This window comes from Nicotiana tabacum, chromosome 16 (assembly GCF_000715075.1).
Source record: "Nicotiana tabacum cultivar K326 chromosome 16, ASM71507v2, whole genome shotgun sequence".
Lineage (NCBI taxonomy): Eukaryota > Viridiplantae > Streptophyta > Magnoliopsida > Solanales > Solanaceae > Nicotiana > Nicotiana tabacum.
This window is the reverse complement of record NC_134095.1, coordinates 141,049,998-141,069,974: the sequence shown is the minus strand read 5'-3', so window position 1 is coordinate 141,069,974 and position 19,977 is coordinate 141,049,998. Positions and strand designations below refer to the sequence as shown.

The window sequence follows — 19,977 nt, the reverse complement described above, 5'->3', positions numbered from 1 at the left end:
GTTCAAGGCTCTTAGGTATTTTCTCATTTCTTTCGTTGTCTTTCCTTAAGTTTTCCTCTCATTTTTCTATCTGTTGTTTCTGTCTCTTCTTCTGGATTCTTCTCCGTTTTTTGGTTTTTTTAAGGGTCGTTTTGTCATGCATGTGAGTTCTAAACCTCTTTCTTTAATTAATACGTTTTAGTTTGTTAATTAGGTTAGTTTCGATGTTCTAGTTCATTAATTGGACTTTGAAAATTATTCAAATAGGCTTCTATTTTTGTTTCTCCTCAGAATATTTGGTTCATGCCTTTAGGTTCAGACCCATGGTTTGGGCTGGGTTTTGAATTAATTTAGCCCGGGATCAGCTTGACCCATACCCGTAGGTTTCAGCAGTAAAAAATGGGTCATTAAGGGGTAATTTGGGTAGTCTAGCCTGGGGAATCTTGAGTGTAACTGAATAGGAAGCTTCCAGGAAGCTGGGGAGGGGATTTGTTTGCAATACTGATTTTTAACTAAGGACATTTTAGTTAAAACAAAAATTGACAAAGGGGCTGAAGTGCAAAAATTAACTCCTTGAGTGTGCCCTAGTAGCTTGCCTATAAAGGCATCCAAAACTTGCCTTTCAAGGCAGACTAAAAAAAAGATTGAAGAGCTAGAAATTTAGAAAAAACTTCAGACGGCTAGAAATATAAAAAGAATTGTTGTTTCGTTAAGTGTTTTGAACTTTAAGATCTCTTGTGATTTCTGAAGCAGTTTTCTGGTTCGCATAGATTTGACCTGGTTTGAGGTTAATTTCTGGAAAGTTTTGGGCCAAGCTGTGTTAAAATTACTGTTCTATTGAGCTTATTATCGATTCTGGGGTTTCAAATTCCTTAATTTGGGGCTATGTTCTAGCTGGTGTTGTTGTTCATCTGCTAATACTATTCTGTTGTGCTTATCCCGATCTCTTCTCTTATTTTGCTCTCCAGGTACACATTTTCGAAATTAAAGCTATGTATGAAGTTCTGACTTGCAGAATGGAAATGAAATAGTTTCAATATGTCTTGGTTCTTTTGTGCTATTGTTCCCATATCCCATGATTTTGTATTTGTTTAGTATAGTGACTGTTTATTATGATGGTTGTAACTAATAGGTTGCTAACATGAAATTGGATGTAACAATTACTACTCGATTAGTTGCAGGACTTAGAGTTTGTTATAGTAGTTTAATTGGACTGGGAAGGACATTCAATTGGATCGTGTAAATTAAACAGTTATACATTTTTGTTTCTGGGTATAAGTCTCGCTGCACCTGCTCCCTTATCGTTTTTGTTTCTTCCTTTGCAAATTAAGGTTTAATCTCAAACTGATTGTGATGGGTTAAGCATGTAGGCTACTGAAAATGTTTAAGGGATGATGACTGGTAGCTGCAGTTTGTGAAATTCATTGTAGTGATACTTTACTTGGTCATTTCATGTGTTTAATGTTTGTTCGTAATATTAATGCTCAACAGAGCCATCTTTGGGACTATGGCTTCATGATGGCCAATTAATCCCCAGTGCTCTTTGCTACCATGTTTCAATTTGGGCTCTATTGGGCCTGAACGCAAGAGAGTTGTTCTGGGATGGGAATAATGCATTAAGCCTTAATCCTGAATATCCACTTCTCCACCCCATATGTGCAAACTGGTCTTGTTATCGAGTGTGGCCCAAATTATTTCAGTTCGTGAGTTCTAAGTGCAGTACGACATGGGGTTTAGACTCGAAGGGAAAACGAACCATTGTTTATTTATTTTGTTTTAATCTATAGCTTTAATCTACCATTTTTGAGTTCTTTTGGGCTTTCTCTTTATTTAATATAGATCACTAGGAAGTGAACCATAATTAGATAAATTATGATGAATAGCCCTCATGAATTATTTTAGAAACTTTTAAGTTAAATAAAATGGGGCACGCCAAGCCAAACAAATTTTTAAATGCCTGGCCCTCATTTGATCATTTCTTTAATTCGAGACGTGCCATTTAGCAAATTTCTATGGCCCTCACAAAGTTAAAAATGCATAGTTGCTTTAGGCGCGTTATTTTAATAACTTACCTTCCTAAACTCGGGTGCACATTTATGTGACCCAAATCCAAAATCTCAACAATGTCAGCTGAAATGTGTTGCGAATTGCGGGCACATTTATGTGACATGATTTGAAACATATTTTAAATGACATTGCAATCTTCCTTGAATTAGTTAAATAAAAGCGGATTAAAGTAAAAATGCACATAGGTTTATAATTGTTTAAAATGAGATATTAAGCCAATCATCACAGTTGAGCGACCGTGCTAGAACCACGGAACTCGGGAATGCCTAACACCTTCTCCGGGGTTAACAGAATTCCTTATTCGGATTTCTGGTTCGCGGACTGTTAACAGAGTCAATCGTTTTCTCGATTCGGGATTTGAACCGGTGACTTGGGACACCCTAAAATTATCCCAAGTGGCGACTTTGAATTTAAATAAAATAATCTCGTTTCGATTGTCACTTTAAGTTGGAAAAACTCCCTCATATACTCCTCTTCCGGGGGTGTAGTAAAAATGAGGTGTGACACTACCTAAATATATATCCTTTCTCAAGCAACACATAATAAACAGGCACAGTCAATTGATGGCCATTCAATCAACAACAATAAACACGTAGTTGAACAAGTAGAGAAATCCAACGTCTCAATTATATAAAAACATAACAAGAATTTATCCTACAAAAGGTTCCATCAAAACCCTAGATAACAAATTAGTTATTCATAATAGTATATAAAACTACAATACTAAAAGTCATAACCAACAATAAAAAAAATAGGAAGAGGAAGAAAAAACTCATAGAAGAATTCTCCGCCTTGCTCCTATTGTGTCTCTGCCTCCTTAGGTCGAATCTATGTCAAAAATTGGTCTCCTCAGCCTCATTAGGTCTAAATTATGTCAAAAGTATGTCTCCTCCCTCAAAAACACCGTTTTCAATGTATATATACCAAGTAGGGTCGGGCCCAAGCAATTATACCTTCTCCTACGCAAAAAAGGATATTTTTTTCAGGTCTGGACGTCGCAGCAGCGGTCCGACCGCGGTACAAACGCGGTGTATGGCAGGTATACTGCCTCCGCCCGCCTCAGGTCCGCGGTCGTGGATTCGATCGCGTTTTTCAACCTGTTCCGTTTGAAATTTGGAAAAACGTAAAACCTAAAAGTTGTAGCACTTTGAATTATCTTTCCAACCATATATTAAAAGAGCCCAAATGGAGTTCTGAGCAAAACGTTATGTATATTTTACTAGACAGTGCACAATATGCCTACTCGATTCGTCGTTTTGTTGCTCTGTCATCCGTTGATCACCGAATACGATCCCGGCTTAATTCCTTAGGCTTTTACTCAGATTTCAAAGCTCCAAATCACTTTAATTTATTCCATAACATCTACATAGCTCAGAATCACTCCTGCAAGGCATAAAACACATAATTAGTGCAAAACACTAGCGATTAAATTGCAAACTCAACTAAAGTGCAGTAAATTTAAGTGTAATAAGCGACTAAAATACGTATACATTGAGCTGAGATATTTGGACAAGAGTCAAAGTGTTGTTTTCCAAATGCAGTGACTATATACTAAAACAGAGAGCCGTGTGCAGCTTTTTACATATCAAGTGCATAGATTTGTTACTTACTGAGGAAAAGTTGTGTGTGATAACAAATTACTTGTTAAGTTGATTTAGTTATTTGCCTTATTAATTGGCGTGTGGTAGACGTGTGTCTTTTTGTACTTCTTGTGAACTGTTTTTTGGAATTTTGTATTCTTGGGAGTATCTTTTACTGATGCCTTGATCTCTAGAAAATCTTTGTCCATATATTACGGGATAAACCAACATTTTGCCGCAATTAAGGGGCTTATTTCGTTGGCAATATACGCCAGAGATTAGGGCTGTTCATTCGGATCGGATATTCAAAATCCGAATCGATCCATTCAATTTCGAATTTTAAATTTCGGATTGGATCGGATTTCGGATTGTGTTTATTAAAATTTCGGATTTCGGATCGGATTCGGACTGGTATATTTTAATCCGATCCGATCCGAAATTCAAAATTATTAGGTAATGTATAAATACTACACTTTTATTTCGGACAACCAGACTTCCTTTGCATCTTCCTTCAAGTTATTACCTTTACAATTGCTAGATTTAGCTATATTGGCATCATAGTACTCTCATAATTGCATAAACATGAATTTTTCTTAATGTATTGCCTCTTTTACAAAGAAAATATACATATTAGTTTGCAACTTTGAGGCATAATACGATCCGAAATCCGATCCGATCCAAACTTTAAAATCCGATCCAATTCGATATAATTCAGATCGGATTCGGATTGCATTTTCTAGAATCCGAAATTCGAATTCGAAATGTGCTAAATCCGATCCGATCCGATTCGATCCGTGCACAACCCTAGCAGTGATTAGTGTTATTTGTTGCATTTGAAGTTAGATAAAAAATTAATTTTTCACCAAGTTCAAGGAATCAAAGCACCTAGCTCACCCCAAAAAATCAAGAGGTTGGAGAGGACCAAAATTTTAAAGTGAATTTAGATGTATATTTTTGTTTAAACATAATTTCATATGTTCTAGAGTTACATAAACAATATGATAAATTATAACTTTCTTATAATTATAAATGTTTGAAAAACATTGCAATACATGCAGGAATTAGGTCAACTTATCCCAAAGACATGAGAAAGTGAAACTAATAAGCATTTGTGAGTATTTGAATGTACATAATCTCATTTGGCAAACTACTTAGCGCTGATCCTTTTTTTGGTGCTATGAAACTAAGTAGGCCTTTGGACATAAGAATTGTAAAATTTAAAAAAATGATCAGCGCTATTTAGACATAAGCTATTTAGACATAAATTTTTTTTTCAAGTGAAAATAGTATTTGAAGTTTAGAGTTGTATTTAGACATAAATTTCAGTTTGGGTTGCTTTTGAAGTTTTGTGAGTGAAAATTTTGAAAAATAGCTTTTGGGAGTTTTTCAAATTTTTAAAATGCATCTTTAAGTGAAAATTTGAAATTTTATGAAACGTTAATTTCGAAAAAAGTATTTTTTTTTGAAAAAAAAAAAGAAAAAAAAAATTGTATGTCCAAACGGCTTCTAAATCAATGTTGAGCTATTACGCTTTCTCCACGAAATACGCTACTTTTAAGCCTATCTCCTTATTGTATTAGCTTGATCACTTCCCTTTTCACTAAGATATTGCCTGCAATTATTCATGTAAGCAATATCACCTTACTCCGCCTTCTTTCTTTTATGTAGGTGAATAATGTACCATGGGTGGCGTGGGTGGGTGGGGAATTAATTAAGAAATCTTATTCAATTTCTAAGAGTCCATTTGAATTGACTTAAAAAAAGTAATTTTTAAGTAAAAATAGCTTTTAAGCTAAAAAGTAATAAGTTGGGGTTATCCAACTTATTGTTTTTGGCTTGTTTTAAACAGTTTTTAACTTAATTTAAGCATTTTATAGCTTTGCGAAACATTAAAAAAGAGTTTAAAAGCTGGTTTGATCATCTTAAAATCCAATCCAAACACTCTCTAAGAGCTTACTCCCTATGTCTCAATTAATTTGAAGGAGCTCGGATTTCGAGAGTAAAACTTTTAATTTTGACCATGAATTCGGACATAGAATTTTGAATTTTTTTTATGCAACAATAACAACATACCCAATATTATCCCACAGCGTGGGCTCTGGGATTTTAAATTTTTGTATGCATGATTTATATATTTGAAACTATATAAAAAGTACTATAAATCACAATGATTAACAATTCAAATATTTAAAAGACATATAAAAAATTGCGATCAAAGAAAAACTCGTAATCAGAATTCCACGATATAAATGAGAGAGAGAGAGCGTATAAAATAATGTCATAAAATAATAATAATAACAACATTTTTTCATAACAAAATGTAATAAAATCATCAATTTCATATAGTAAAAGACTTCATAAGAAATACAGTACTATTGAAACAGAGATCCATTTGCATCTGCAGCAGCTTTTTATTCATGTGGTGGTTGGAATGATTTGTCATAATGGGCGTGTGGTGGACGTGTGTCTTTTTGTACTTCTTGTGAACTCTTTCTTGGATTTTGTGTTCCTCTATAGACTTTTATCTGTTGCAGCTGTCGTGTCGTCGTATGTGCGTTGTCCGTATATCACTAAATATACTTTTTTTAGTTTCATTTATATAGACGTGTTCAAATTAGCATGAATATTTAAAAAGATTAGTCTCTATAAACGTGCGTTGTCCGTATATCACTAAATATATTTTTTTTAGTTTCATTTATATAGTCGTGTTCAAATTGGCATGAATATTTAATAAGACTAGTCTCTATAAACGTGCGTTGCACGTTATATGATTTGGAATTACAAGAAATTATATATATCTCTTTTTTATTAATGTTATTGTAGATTTTATGAACTCTGGGCATCATCATTGCGTTCATCCTCATGCTAATGGGGTACTAAATTCGTAGCTTTTATTTTTATTTCTTATACTTATATTACTATTCTATTTTAATCACAACACCTATGGATAATTTTTTGGAAAGGTTTTTAACTTTTTTTTCCGTGAATGATTCACGTAATAGAAATTTGGTGTAATTACACACAGCCACAGTAAATGGACAGATACAAGAGGAACATTTAATAATTGAAGTCCTTAAAAACTCAACAATATTGAAAGTACGTGTTCAAATGGTCTTAATTTCGACTGAAGGTATAGTAATAAACAATGTCAAAATCGGTGTTGACAAAAGTAGAAACTAAAGCAAACAGGGAGAAGAATACAATAGGAGATTATACGTGTGTATGCATGTGTGTTTGGTTTTATTTTCTTTTTATTTATAATAAACAATAGTACTTTCAAATTAGAAAAGAGAAAGTTTCTAAACCCAGATTATTCGTATAAAATTGGAATTGGAAGCATCCAAACTTTATAATATATTTTCATAATATGATAACAAAACTTAGATGTTCTTTAATACCAGATCTTTGTCTCTACGTATAAACGAAACTTAATTGTGATAGATGAGATATCTTTCAATTCTATGTATGCTTGCTTGATGTGTCGTTGAAGGACGGTTTGTTTTCCACATAGTTTTTTTTCCCACAATGTCCTTTCGTTTTACCAATTAAAAATCAAAGATTAGATTCAAAATATACCATCAACGTTTAATTAGCATAAATTATGTATGTCCTAATAATATCTCTTGAAATTATTCAAATTTAACTAATATGTGGAGATAAAATCAATAATTGGAGAGTGACATCTTCTTTTGACATGGTTGGTTTACTCTTTCTTTTTTTTTTTGTTCGAAATATTTAAAGAAACCTCCAACAATAACAATACGAAGATTTCTTGCTAGAAGAAACCAAAAGGGATGTATTTTCGATGTTTTATTTTTTTCCCGTCCAAACATCTTTCTTTATATATATTTCTCGTGGGCAAACGGCAAACTTCAGGTGATTTCAAGTTTTAATTATCAAGTGAAAGTCCTAAAATTACTACTATCATATTATCTTATGTATAATTATGTCTTTGAGAAACAATAATATTCAAACACAAAATATAGTAAATTATATAAGTTTTGCTAAAAACCATCTTTTGTTAAAATTAAGAAGATAAAAATACTGTTCTGCAAATAATTAAACAACCTTTAGACTTACAAAAGGAATTAAAACAACCTAGCTAATCAAAATACGTGAAGAAAATAATATTACCTCCGGAGAGACTCATATCCTGATAATTAAAGAATGCAATTGAAAGCAATGTAATCAAAGATTTGAATTTGGAGGGAGTATCTTCTACTTATAATTATATATAACTAAAGCAAGACTACATGCAAGCGTGGCTTATTATCCATTGAGATATACACATGGAGTAATTTTTTGAGAGAGAATTCATGTGATTAAGGAAATTAATTACCTTTAAAAAGTTCAGCGTGTGCAGCAATTGCACTTCAGATAAATACATGTAATTAAAACTTGATGAAAGAAACGAAAGTAATCTCACAAAGAAGAACATTAAAACAATATATCAGTTAAAAATATGTGAACATTAAACTGGTCAAAGAAATTATTTTCGAAGATGAGCATAATTGAAACAAAGTCAGTTCCCAGAATAAGAGGATTAATACTAATAATAATAAGAAACAAATTACACGTGCTTTCAGTACCAGTTCCATATCCACGATAATACACAATAATGTGGAGGTTGATTACACGTGCTTTCGGTATTACCTATAAGCTTAATTAATTCTTTGATGAACTTTAATTTGTATGACAAATATTCACATAAAGCTTATCCATGTCCCGAGCTTCAATTGTATAATCAACAAAGCCCTTCATGTATTGGTAATTGATAAGAGATGGTTCAATATGTTCGTATCCTTGTGAAGTTGGTATGGATTTGAACCCAAAATCCGAAGGACATAAAGTTAGAACTTGATTGGGAGTAGATCAATCCCATGCAAATTCGTATTAGTGTTACAAAACTGATGAGCAAGTGAATGCATCAGTGTTATCGATTCTCTTATGAATAGATTTGCTTTTCTAATTTCAAGAGGATTGTATTTGTTAAGGCACAAAAATCCAGAGGCAATATTTAGTTAGAACTCTATTTAAAGTGCTTTCTTAGCTTTTACCAAAATAACCTATATTAAGTTAATATTTTAGGGCTATTTTAGTCACTTAACTTTATATTCATGCTTTTATAATAATATAGATTAAAGAAAAAAATTGTATATATTGAGGCAAATGAATTAACTTAATTTGGATTTTACCATTACTTACTTAACTTTAGGTAATTAATTCATATTTTCCCCTCAAATTTTCAATAACTATAGCCAACTAATATAATTTACGCATTTTGATCAATATTACATCAAATCTCAGCCGTACATTGCCAATGAAGCAAACCCCCCTTAATCGTATGCATTAAGGGGTTGCTTTATTGGCAATGGCTGTGATTAGTCATTTGTGAAATAAAGAAAGTCATGTTTTCTTAATTATTTTTCGGATGGTGTCCGGCATTGGTATTGAAGTCTCGATTAATTTAAATTTTTGCCGTATAAGATTTATTGAAAAGAAAAGCACTTTTTACGAGAATTTTTTCATTACGACCCTTGACGATAAGGAAGTGATAATAACTAATACTTTCTCTGTATTAATTTATGTGAACTCATTTGATCGAGCATGGAGTAAAAAGAATGGATGGGTGACAGGTTATTGGTTATGTACTTTTTTTTTTCCTGTTGTCTTTTAATAGTACGAGTATCATTCTTCTTTTTGAATAGAAGTATAACTTTTTATCTAACTTTTTTGCCAATAATGTTGCGCATGATGAAATAAGGACAAATCTAGAGTTGCCCCAATCTTTTTGGGTTGGGTGGGGAAAGAAGAAAAGGGATTTTTTGCCTCTAAATTTGCCATTTGCCACTATACCACAATGTGTACTCTAAAATATTGGAAATTTGGAATATCTAATTTTCAACACCATTTTCTATTTCGAAATTCTAAAAGTATCAAGTTATTTTATTATTTTTTGTTTTTTCAGTTGATTTTAACTTTCCGACTTGAAAACCATTTGAAGAAACAGGAATAGAATAGCATTATTTTGAAATTTTATAGATCATAGGCTATAAATGTATCTTAATACTAGTAATCAAAATCCAGAAAAAGTAATTTTTAGATATATAATAACAGTTGTCAAAAGTAATCAGAAATCAGAATCATAGTTGTCAAGGAAACGGAAAATCCGAATAAACCTTTTCTCATTAGGCAAGAAAAATTTGAAGAATCAGAAATTTTTGGAATCAAATTGATTAATAGATTATGTGACAGAAATATACTAACACTAGTTGATTACGCCAATCCAATAAATACATTATATGTATTTGCATAAAAGTATCACATGAATGATATTACAATATTTCTTTAGGTCAAAATATCACATGAAACGGTGCAAAATATCTCTTTTTTTCTTTATTTTTGTGGTAACACTAAGCCTTTTTAGTAAAATATACAATAATATAAAATACGTATAAATTAGTTCTTTGTCCCAGGAATATCAGTGTGTTAATGAAACAAAAAACCTTACCTGCTTCCATAAAAGGCCAAACGTAAGACGATCATCTTGGTCACCTCAACTTCTTTTCCCCTATATATATACGAACAACAGCAAAAGAAAAGAACCACAACGGAAATTAATAAAAAAGGTTTTTTGCGGATTCATTTTAGTAGAATTTAGTAAGTAAAAAAACCAACATCAACATGGCTCATGAATCTGAGAAATCTTTATTGGATCAACACAAGGAGAAGCATTTCACCGCCGGTGAAATTGTGAGGGACATAATCATCGGAGTTTCCGATGGACTAACGGTGCCGTTTGCATTGGCGGCGGGCCTGTCAGGGGCAAATGCGTCTTCTTCTATTATTCTTACCGCTGGTATTGCTGAGGTTGCTGCTGGTGCCATCTCCATGGGACTTGGAGGGTACGTGTTCTTTTTATTTCTTTCTTGTTTTTATTTATTTATTTACAAGCGTTAGTATTAGAGGCGAGCTCAGAATTTAAACTTAGATACCTTCTTTATGATAAAACTCATTGTACTTTTAAAATATAAGCTTACAATTTAATATTTGTTAAAATTTCAATGATTTTTGTCAAAAATATAATTTTCATGTCACACATGTGTATAATTATTTTTCGTGTCAAAAATATTGGATTCAGTCGAACTCATGTAGGATACCATCGGCTTCTGATGAAAGTTATGATTGGTTTTGTATTGAGTTTTAGTTGATTGATTTATGAACAAGTACTTGGACAGCTTAATTCTTTTTACTTGATTAAACTTTTATTAATATTTATTGATACAATTCCTTTACATGGATTTATAGTTACTTGGCTGCCAAGAGTGAGGCTGACCACTATATGAGAGAGCTTAAGAGGGAGGAAGAAGAGATCATTTCTGTACCAGATACAGGTATAACTTCTCATGGCACAAAGTGGTGTACACATAATTTTGTCCGGTTTCAATCCATCTGAAACTGATGTTGACCTTATAATATTATTTTCAGTGGTCTTCTATGTGTATTTATATTTAAAAAAAAAACATTATGTACCTACATTCATTTAATAAAAAATCTCGGCGGCACGGTGTTGGATGGCATAACTCGAAGCAGTGTGTGTGTGTATCCATTACTGATGGCACAGCTATCTCTGAGGTTTACTTTGAAGGGAGTTTCTTTTCCCTGGCATTTAAAGGTGGTTGCATAGGAAAGAAACTCTGTTTTATATACAGTGTCACCTGAGTCTATATATTAAGTACTCTAAAAGTTTGAGATGACTATTTAATTTATTATACTTTCTCAAATTTTGTTTGTTTGTTTATTGTTTTTGTTGTTGTTGTTGTTATTTTCATCATTGTTTACGGTCCACTAAAGGGTAGCTCGGTGCACTAAGCTTTCACTATGCGCGGGGTACGGGGAAGGGTTGAACCATAAGGGTCCATTGTATGCAGCCTTACCCTGCATTTCTGTAAGAGCATGTTTCCACGGTTCGAATCCGTGACCTCCTGGTTAGAGGCGGACCTATGTGTAGTGTGAGGGGTCACCAGACTCTGTAAACTTCGGCAGAGATCTTGTATATGTATATATGCATACCTTGAAAATGACTATATAAATAACTTGACACCCTAAACACTAAAAGCCTTTATGGGGCACCGTTGAGTAAAAGAGTGGTGCTCCCCTCACGTTAAAATCCTGGGTCCGTCTCTGCTCTTGGTCACGTGGCAACAACTTTACCAGTTACGCAGAATCCTTTTCATACATTAAGGATGGTATAGCTTTGTTAAGCACATAACTTGTACCAAATTGACATTAACCTCTCTGTCCCTCATAATGCTGACTAGAGTTTTGTATTTGGTAATGGGTGGAGAGAGAAGGAGGAAAGAAGGGATACCTAGATGACACATAGATTGAAGTTTAGTTACTAGTATATGAGGAAACTAGTACTTTCAAGAAATGAAAAGGTTATTATGTCTTGGTTTTAAAATGTTCTAACTTGCAAATTACTTGGCAAGGTTACTTGATTTAACAAAGAGCTTGTGGTATAAATTGCAGAAGCAGCGGAGATTGCAGAAATTTTGTCACAGTATGGGATTCAGCCCCATGAATATGGACCAGTTGTGAATGCTTTGAGGAAGAATCCACAGGCATGGCTTGACTTTATGATGAAGTGAGTCTTATCATACTTTCTCTTTTTCTTCCTACTATTTGGCTGATTATGCATCTAAGTCAAGATTTTCTGTTACCATACATGTTATAGTTGCTTTATTCATGCAATGTCTAATTGATAAGCCGTCTAAGTTTCAATATGTAATTTTATTTGTGTTGCCTTATAGCAGGATTTTTATTATATTTGACTGAGATGGGTTTAAATCGAGCGATATGGACAGTGATGATGATTTATATAACTGACCCCAATTTGCTTGGAATTGATGCATAGTTGTTGTAGTTGTTGCCTTAGAGCAGGAGGGAGATATGGAAGTATGTAAATTCCATTTGAGATTTGACTTGGACCACAGAAGAAATCATGATTTGGGAACTTTATCCCGACCTACTTAATGGCAGGCCACTTAAAGTGGAGCACACACTTTGAATAGCTTTTATGGCCCCTCCATTTAATTTGGTATTTAGCTGATCGATCACTCGTTTCTGGTCCTGCTCTTCAACTTTATTCAGCTAGTAGGATGGATAAGTTAAACTTTCTGGTTTATCTGATCATCATACCCCCAGAGAGGCTTTAGGCCTTGATTAAACCAAACAAATTAAACAATAGTGAGAGTGTTTGAATTAAAATTTTATTTTCAGTTGTCTATATTTCTACTTGAATTGGATAAAAGTTTGCACTGTCCTATAATGGTGAATATGATGATATTGTTTCGACCTTTTATTTGACTTGCTTATTGATCTGGCTTTTTCTAAATCACATCAAGTCTACTGCAAATTCTGCGATTTGAATTCACATGGCACGGACAAACTATAATAAGTTTTTGTTTAATGGCAGATTTGAACTTGGTTTAGAAAAGCCAGATCCAAGGAGAGCGCTGCAGAGTGCGTTTACCATTGCCATTGCTTACATCTTGGGAGGACTAGTCCCTCTGATCCCATACATGTTCATTCCAATCGCAAGAAAGGCTGTCGTCGCTTCTGTTTTGGTAACTTTACTGGCCTTACTAATCTTCGGCTACGCCAAAGGCCACTTTACTGGAAACAAACCGTTTAGGAGCGCCTTCCAGACAGCACTAATTGGAGCAGTTGCATCTGCTGCTGCTTTTGGCTTGGCCAAGGCTGTTCAAGGCGGCTAGGACCCTGACATTTCTGTTTCTTGTAACGTAACTTTCTGCTTCTCATCCTTTTGAAAATGCAGACTTGTGCTCTTCCTCACTAGTTTTCGTGTACCATGTTATGATAGATGTTGAGGCATTAATTTGAATCGCGTTTAAGATTTAATGTGCTTTAATTTGTTGTTCTTTTCATTTTTAAAGTATATTTTAGAACATAATATTCCACGATATAGCTAACGCCATCTAAAGTATGAGTTTATGGCAACATTCTCCTGCTAAGTTTCAATGGCAGAGGGGGAGAAGGTACCCAGCATGAAGCAAAAGAAGAGAAGGGCAAAAGAACTTAGATTTGTCTGACAGGACATTTTATTTAGCTTATGCAGATTTAGAAAATACAGTTAATAAAACTAAGAGAAGAAAAAATGTTTTCCACGGAAAATATTTTCCTAAATGATAGTGCTCCCTCTGTCCCAATTAATGTCTCATACAATTTTTTTTGTCCCTCTCCCAAGAAGAATGTCATACTTTCCGATTTAAAAATAATTTAACTTTAAACTTCCTACTTTACGATGAGGTGGTTTATAGACACATAAATAAATATTTATGAAAAAGCACAAGTTTCAAAAGTCCTCGATTCTTTCTTAAACTTTATGCCGAATCAAACACTGCCACATAAATAAGTAAATATATTCTTTCTTAATAAAGATGAGCAGTTGAACCTCTGAACTTAAAAAAACAAACTTTTCCTTTCTGGGTTTACCGAATCAAAAATCACGCACAACATCAGAACTTGGAAAGATCTGACCATAGAATTATTGTTTCCCCTTTCAGAGATCATTAGCAGGCTACTAAAAATTAATTCATCCAAATAATTCTCCGCTGTTTTGTCTAAACTCGTATATATAAACAAAAATTACGTCGCAATAATACATTTGGTGTCGGTTCATCAAACTTAGGCCAATTAGGACACATGGAATCATAATTAAAATATAACTCGAATCTATCTCAGAGATCACACACGAAATAAGATTCATAAAAAATACTAGTAATGTCTTTACTTTCATCAATACATTGGTATCCAAGCTTAAAAGAAGAAAAACAAATACAGAAAGAAACGAAGCAATACAACCACAACAGAACTTGAAAGATGGAACTTTTACAAGAAAATAAATCACTCCACATCATAGTAAACTCGAAATGTAAGAAACCCATAAAATTGTTTCAAGCTGACAAGTGAAGCACATTTATTTAAAATCAAAACAAGTAATCAGATGAACAGACTGCAAAACAGGAAATGCGTCTATGCCTTTGATTCTGTCCTGCAAAAAGGAGGAGAATAAGTAAAAGAGGAGAAGTGTCGAAGATAGGTTTTCGTTGCTAAAAGGAGTCTCTTTGTGGTCTTAAAAGAAATCACTAAATCATTCATAGTAGTCCATCAAATAGAGTACAAAAAGTATACATAAGCAGAATAACAGTATATGGTATTGCTATTCTCAATCTGGTCAAACCATTTACATGTTTCAGTAACAAGCACGAAAAGAACTGAGTGATGGATGTTGATATTAAGGTGCTCGGATTCTGTACTATAACACAGTCGTGTTGCCCAAGTTAATGTTTGCCAATCCACTATGTAAGGGGAAAAGAAATTACTAGTCCACTATATAATTTCATGGATCACTAACTCGAACTAATGAAATAATCACGAAAATTATACAGGAATGTATGGAGATAGATGCAGTCTTATTGAAAACCTTTATGGATAATGACACAAGGTGAACAAGAGTTCGGCTAACCTTATTTCAACTTCACTTTGTGGCCTAGGAATCAGCTTCAGTAAGGAATAGTGAGCTTGAATTTGACGCTTTCTGGAGTTTGCTTCTCTTGTTTCTTGCATTCTATTTCTTTTGCAGATTCGTTGGCTTTTTTGGTGTTGTCCAGCGTCATCTCTTGAAGGTACTCTAAATCAGCCAGCTCAAGTGGCACAGCCTTAAGATCAACACAGGAGACTAGAATAAGGTTCCGAAGTCTTGGGAAGGGACAATTTGATGCCTCCCATGTTTCAAATTTTGCGTTTTCAATCTGTAACACCCGGAGTTTCCTAAAACCTCCTGTTTCCACCTTCCAGGACTTCCCCGTGAATGCATCTTCTTTCAACTTTAAGACCTCAAGGCATTCCAGCTGCCCCAACCTATTCGCCTCGTTCCATTCAAACCTTGTTTTTGATAGAGTTAACTTCTTCAGTTTCGGTAAGCATTTTGAAGAATACTAAATGAAGGTGAAAAGCTTTACTTATGTCATCATTGAGCAGTGTCAAATTTTTCAAGGTGCCGTAGCACTGGAAAATTGCCGAACTCACCCTTGCTAGCTTCAAGAAAAGCCTCTAATTTACCTTCAATACTCAATCTTTTGAGATTAACAGCCTTTGCAAGCACATCTTCGTTGCAGCTTTCTGGTGCAACCAGAGAAAGAGTTTGCAGACATGAACTTGTAGAGGTAGTAGGGGGCGGCAACTTTGCAGGTTTGTTGGTGTGCAGATGGCGCAACCGTGACATGTTCCATATGTCAGCTTTTATATCAAGGGTGGTCTTCGAAGTATTAAGCACAAGAGTTTGTAAATTCCAGAAGTAACTGAAGAGTTTAGGAAGTTCATTGAGATCACCTGACATAGCAATATACCTCAAGTGGAATAGCTGGTAAAAATCCCTGGAAATACCAAATTTTAGAGATTCAATCTCCAGGATCCTGATAAGTGGAGATGCTTTAGGGATACGCTGGACGTCAATATTAGAAAGGTCAATTTGTTTTCTTTTTGAGGAAAAACATAAGAAAGATCTAACATGTTCTGTAGCTGGATTTTTGGAGATAAAATTTTTAGGAACAGATGATTGAATAGACAATCGACGAGACGAAGTATTTGAGTTTTGTATAGAAGGACTATCTTGACCGGGTTTGAGACATACTTGTTGGATAAGACATAGTCTAGTAGCCTCCTTAACGCAAAACTCATGTAACATGTCGTGAACACGACATGTTTTTATTTGACCGTTACACCTCTTCTCCATCACCATCACTAAATTCCTATTGGCAAAGTCATTCAAGTGACACTCTGCTATCTCCTCAATTTCACTACCTGGCAAGTTAGCCATTATGAGCCCCTCAGCAATCCACAGGCGAATCAATTTCCAAGCTGGAATATCAAAACCCTGAGGAAAGGCACCAAAATGCAAGAAGCAAGCCTTTCTATCTTGAGGCAAATGATTGTAACTCAGTCCCACAATCTTCAGGCATCTCTGATGTTCGTCTTTTTCTATAAGGTACTTCCCCACATTTTCCTTGACTACCCTCCAATCACTATCGTTTGTACGACCTCTTAAAGCTCCAGCAATTACCACAATTGTAAGTGGTACTCCACTACATTTTTCTACAATGCCTTCTTCATGTTCTTTTAACTCAACAGGACAACGACTTTTGCCAAAAGCTCTCTTTTCCAACAGCTGAAAACTTTCCTTCTGAGTCAGAAACTTCAGATTGTGAGGATCTGCATTCACAGCTGTAGCCACATGTATGTATCGAGTGGTTGCCATGATTCTGTGGCCTCTGTTGTTTTCTGGAAAAACTGTCTTGACAAAATCTACAATATCTGAATCCCACACATCGGCCAAGACAATGAGACATTTACCTCCCGACTTATCTACGCTATCACATATTTCCTCAGCTATTTCAGTCTCATCCATGTCTTGGAACTCTTCAATGCGTTTCGTGAACCCTTTCAAGATATTAAAAAGGATATCCTTTTTTATATATGACTGACCAACGAAAACCCAAATACAATAGAAAAATTCATCTGGAATCTTAGGATCATGATAGATTTTTCTTGCCAACGTGGTTTTACCAAGCCCCGGCATTCCCACAACCGGGATAACATCTAGACACTCTGATCCTTCAACAAGACGCTCGATCACTTTTTTCGCTTCTTCATCAAAGCCAACCACTTCGTTATTTTCCAATGAAGGACCCTTCGACACAATCAAATGAATTGGATACGAAAAGATAGAACTAATGTAGTGTAATGAGATCATCAGAAGAAACTCCAAGTAAACATGTCGAACAATAAGTTTAATGTATTGTAAACTTGATTTAATAACTAAGTATGTCTGAGAAGTAAACAAATAATGACCGGGACAGTTATTCTGAACCATGACGTTGCAAGTTTTTGAAATCACTATTCTATTTACTAGTTTTTGTCGTGTAATCCATTTCAATCAATACTAATTTTACAAAGCGGCATAAATATGAGTTTTATAATGTTTAGCACAAAATTTAAAGGGAAACAACATGTGTATGAAACAATCATTAGAAATAACCTGTAAAATAGCTATATTTAATTGGATACATACACCATATAAACTTTATTATTGTTATGATACAACATTCTCTAAAAGTCAAGTCCAGTAAAAGAGGAGCGAGTGGTGCAAGTATGTACTTGTTCAGCATTTAGCTTGGTCTCATGTTCTTAAACTTAGCGGAACTTTAAAAATAAAAATAAAAAATAGTATTGATGTAGCACACATCACTACTAGAAATCCGGTAAAAAGCGACCACAAAAAGCGACCAAAGTTGGTCGCTTATAGGCCTAAAAGCGACCAAAAAGCGACCAAACATGCCTGGTCGCAATATTGCTGGTCCCTTTATTTTAGGGACCAAATATTCCGAGTAAAGACTATAGCGACCTACTTTGGTCGCTTTATTATTTTAATAATATAATTTTGGCGACCAAATTTGGTCTCTAAATGTAAAATACGTTATTTATTTATTTATTTATTTATTATTAATCATAAAAAAGCGACCAACTTTGGTCTCTAATCCAAATATTATATTTTAAAATCAGGAAAATAGAGACCAATATTGGTCGCTTTTTTATTAATTTTTTTTATTTTTTTTAAAAAATAAGCGACCATAGTTGGTCGCTAACTTCAAGAAATAATTTTTTTTTTAATTATAAGCGACCAACTTTGGTCGCTATATTTCCAGAAATTATTATTTTTTAAATAGAATAGCGACCAAAGTTGGTCGCTTTTGAGAAATCTGGGTTAAATAGCGACCAAGGTTGGTCGCTATTGCCCAGAAAATTATTTTTTAAGGGAAAAACGACCAATTAGCGACCAAAGTTGGTCGCTTTTCTTGGTATATTTTTGCCAGAAAATGCCTGTTTTGGCAGCTACACCACCTGTCAGCTTACCAAAAATCCTAAACATGCATTTTATGCCAACAACAACAACAACAATAAATAACAACAACAACATGTGACGACCCGACCCGTCGTCTCATGAGTTACTGTCTCGTTCTTCCCATTTTCTGCTTCCTCATATTTCATTATCGGTATTGGGTGCATTAGAATTTATTTGGAGCGATTTTGATAAGAAATGAGACATTTAGTCTCTTTTAAGAAGGTTTAAGTTGGAAAAGTCAACCGGACGTTGACTTATGAGTTAGAGGGCTCGGATGTGAATTTCGACGGTCCGGTTAGTTCCGGGAGGTGATTTGTGACTTAGGAGTAGGACCGAAAGTAATTTTGGAGGTCCGGTGTTGAATTAGGCTTGAATTGGCGAAGTTAGTATTTTAGCGAATTCCGGTTGATAGGTGAGATTTTGATACGGGTGTCAGAATGAAATTCCGAGAGTTGTTGTAGCTTCATTGTGTCATTTGGGATATGTATACAAAATTTCAGGTCATTCGGACATCGTTTGGTCGGGTTTTTGATCGAATGTGTGTTTTAGAAGTTTTAAAAGAACTTAGGCTTGAATTCGATATAATTTGATGATTTTGGCGTTAGTTGAGGTGTTTTGACGACTGGAGCAAGTTTGGATAATATTTTAAGACATGTTGGTGCTTTTAGTTGAGGTCTCGAGGGCCTCGGGTGTATTTCGGAAGGTTAACGGATCGATTTAGGCATGAAAAAAATAAAGCTGCTGCATTTTTTTACAGCACTGTGAACAGTAGTTATGAACAGTGCCCATGAACAGTGCCCCATAACAGTATCCGTGAATAGTGCCGTGAACAGTATCCCGTAACAGTATCCGTGAATAGTGCCGTGAACAGTACCTCGTAACAGTATCCGTGAACAGTACCTCGTGAAAAGTAACACTGGTGAACAGTACACAAGGTGAAAAGTACACGGGGTGAACAGTAACACGGGTGAACAGTAATTCCGAAAATTTTTGGGCAGAATGTGTACATTTCATTCGCGAAAAACACCTTATTTCTCCACCATTTTGTCATTTTGAGAGCTTTTGGACGGGGATTGAAGGGAGTTTCAACTAAGATCGGTTGGAGGTAAGTTTTATGAGTTAAATACATGATTTTATTGAAGAATCATCCTAGAAATCCATGAAAACATAGCCAAATTATAAGAAATTAGGGCTTGAGATTGAAATTCTAAATTTGAGATTTGAGGGGTCAAATGGACTCCGATTCTTGTGAATTTGGTATGTATAAACTCGTGACGAGATAAGGAATATTTTGAAGTAAAAATTTCAAGATTTCAAGATGTGGGCCCGGGGCTCGGGTTTTGCAAATTTCGTGATTTTGATATT

At 34.4% G+C, this 19,977-nt stretch overlaps 1 protein-coding gene and 1 pseudogene across 1 annotated transcript; one reads left to right on the top strand and one right to left on the bottom strand.

Moving 5' to 3' along the window:
• The first annotated feature begins 10,179 nt into the window (after window positions 1-10,179).
• Window positions 10,180-13,560, top strand: LOC107830460 (vacuolar iron transporter 1). The gene is made up of 4 exons (XM_016658024.2): window positions 10,180-10,531; window positions 10,935-11,020; window positions 12,159-12,273; window positions 13,105-13,560. The coding sequence occupies exons 1-4, from the start codon at window positions 10,311-10,313 to the stop codon at window positions 13,403-13,405; spliced, it is 723 nt and encodes a 240-aa protein (XP_016513510.1). The 5' UTR covers window positions 10,180-10,310; the 3' UTR covers window positions 13,406-13,560.
• Window positions 13,561-14,504: 944 nt separating this feature from the next.
• LOC107830459 (putative late blight resistance protein homolog R1A-10) lies at window positions 14,505-17,485 on the bottom strand (annotated as a pseudogene).
• Window positions 17,486-19,977: the final 2,492 nt, after the last annotated feature.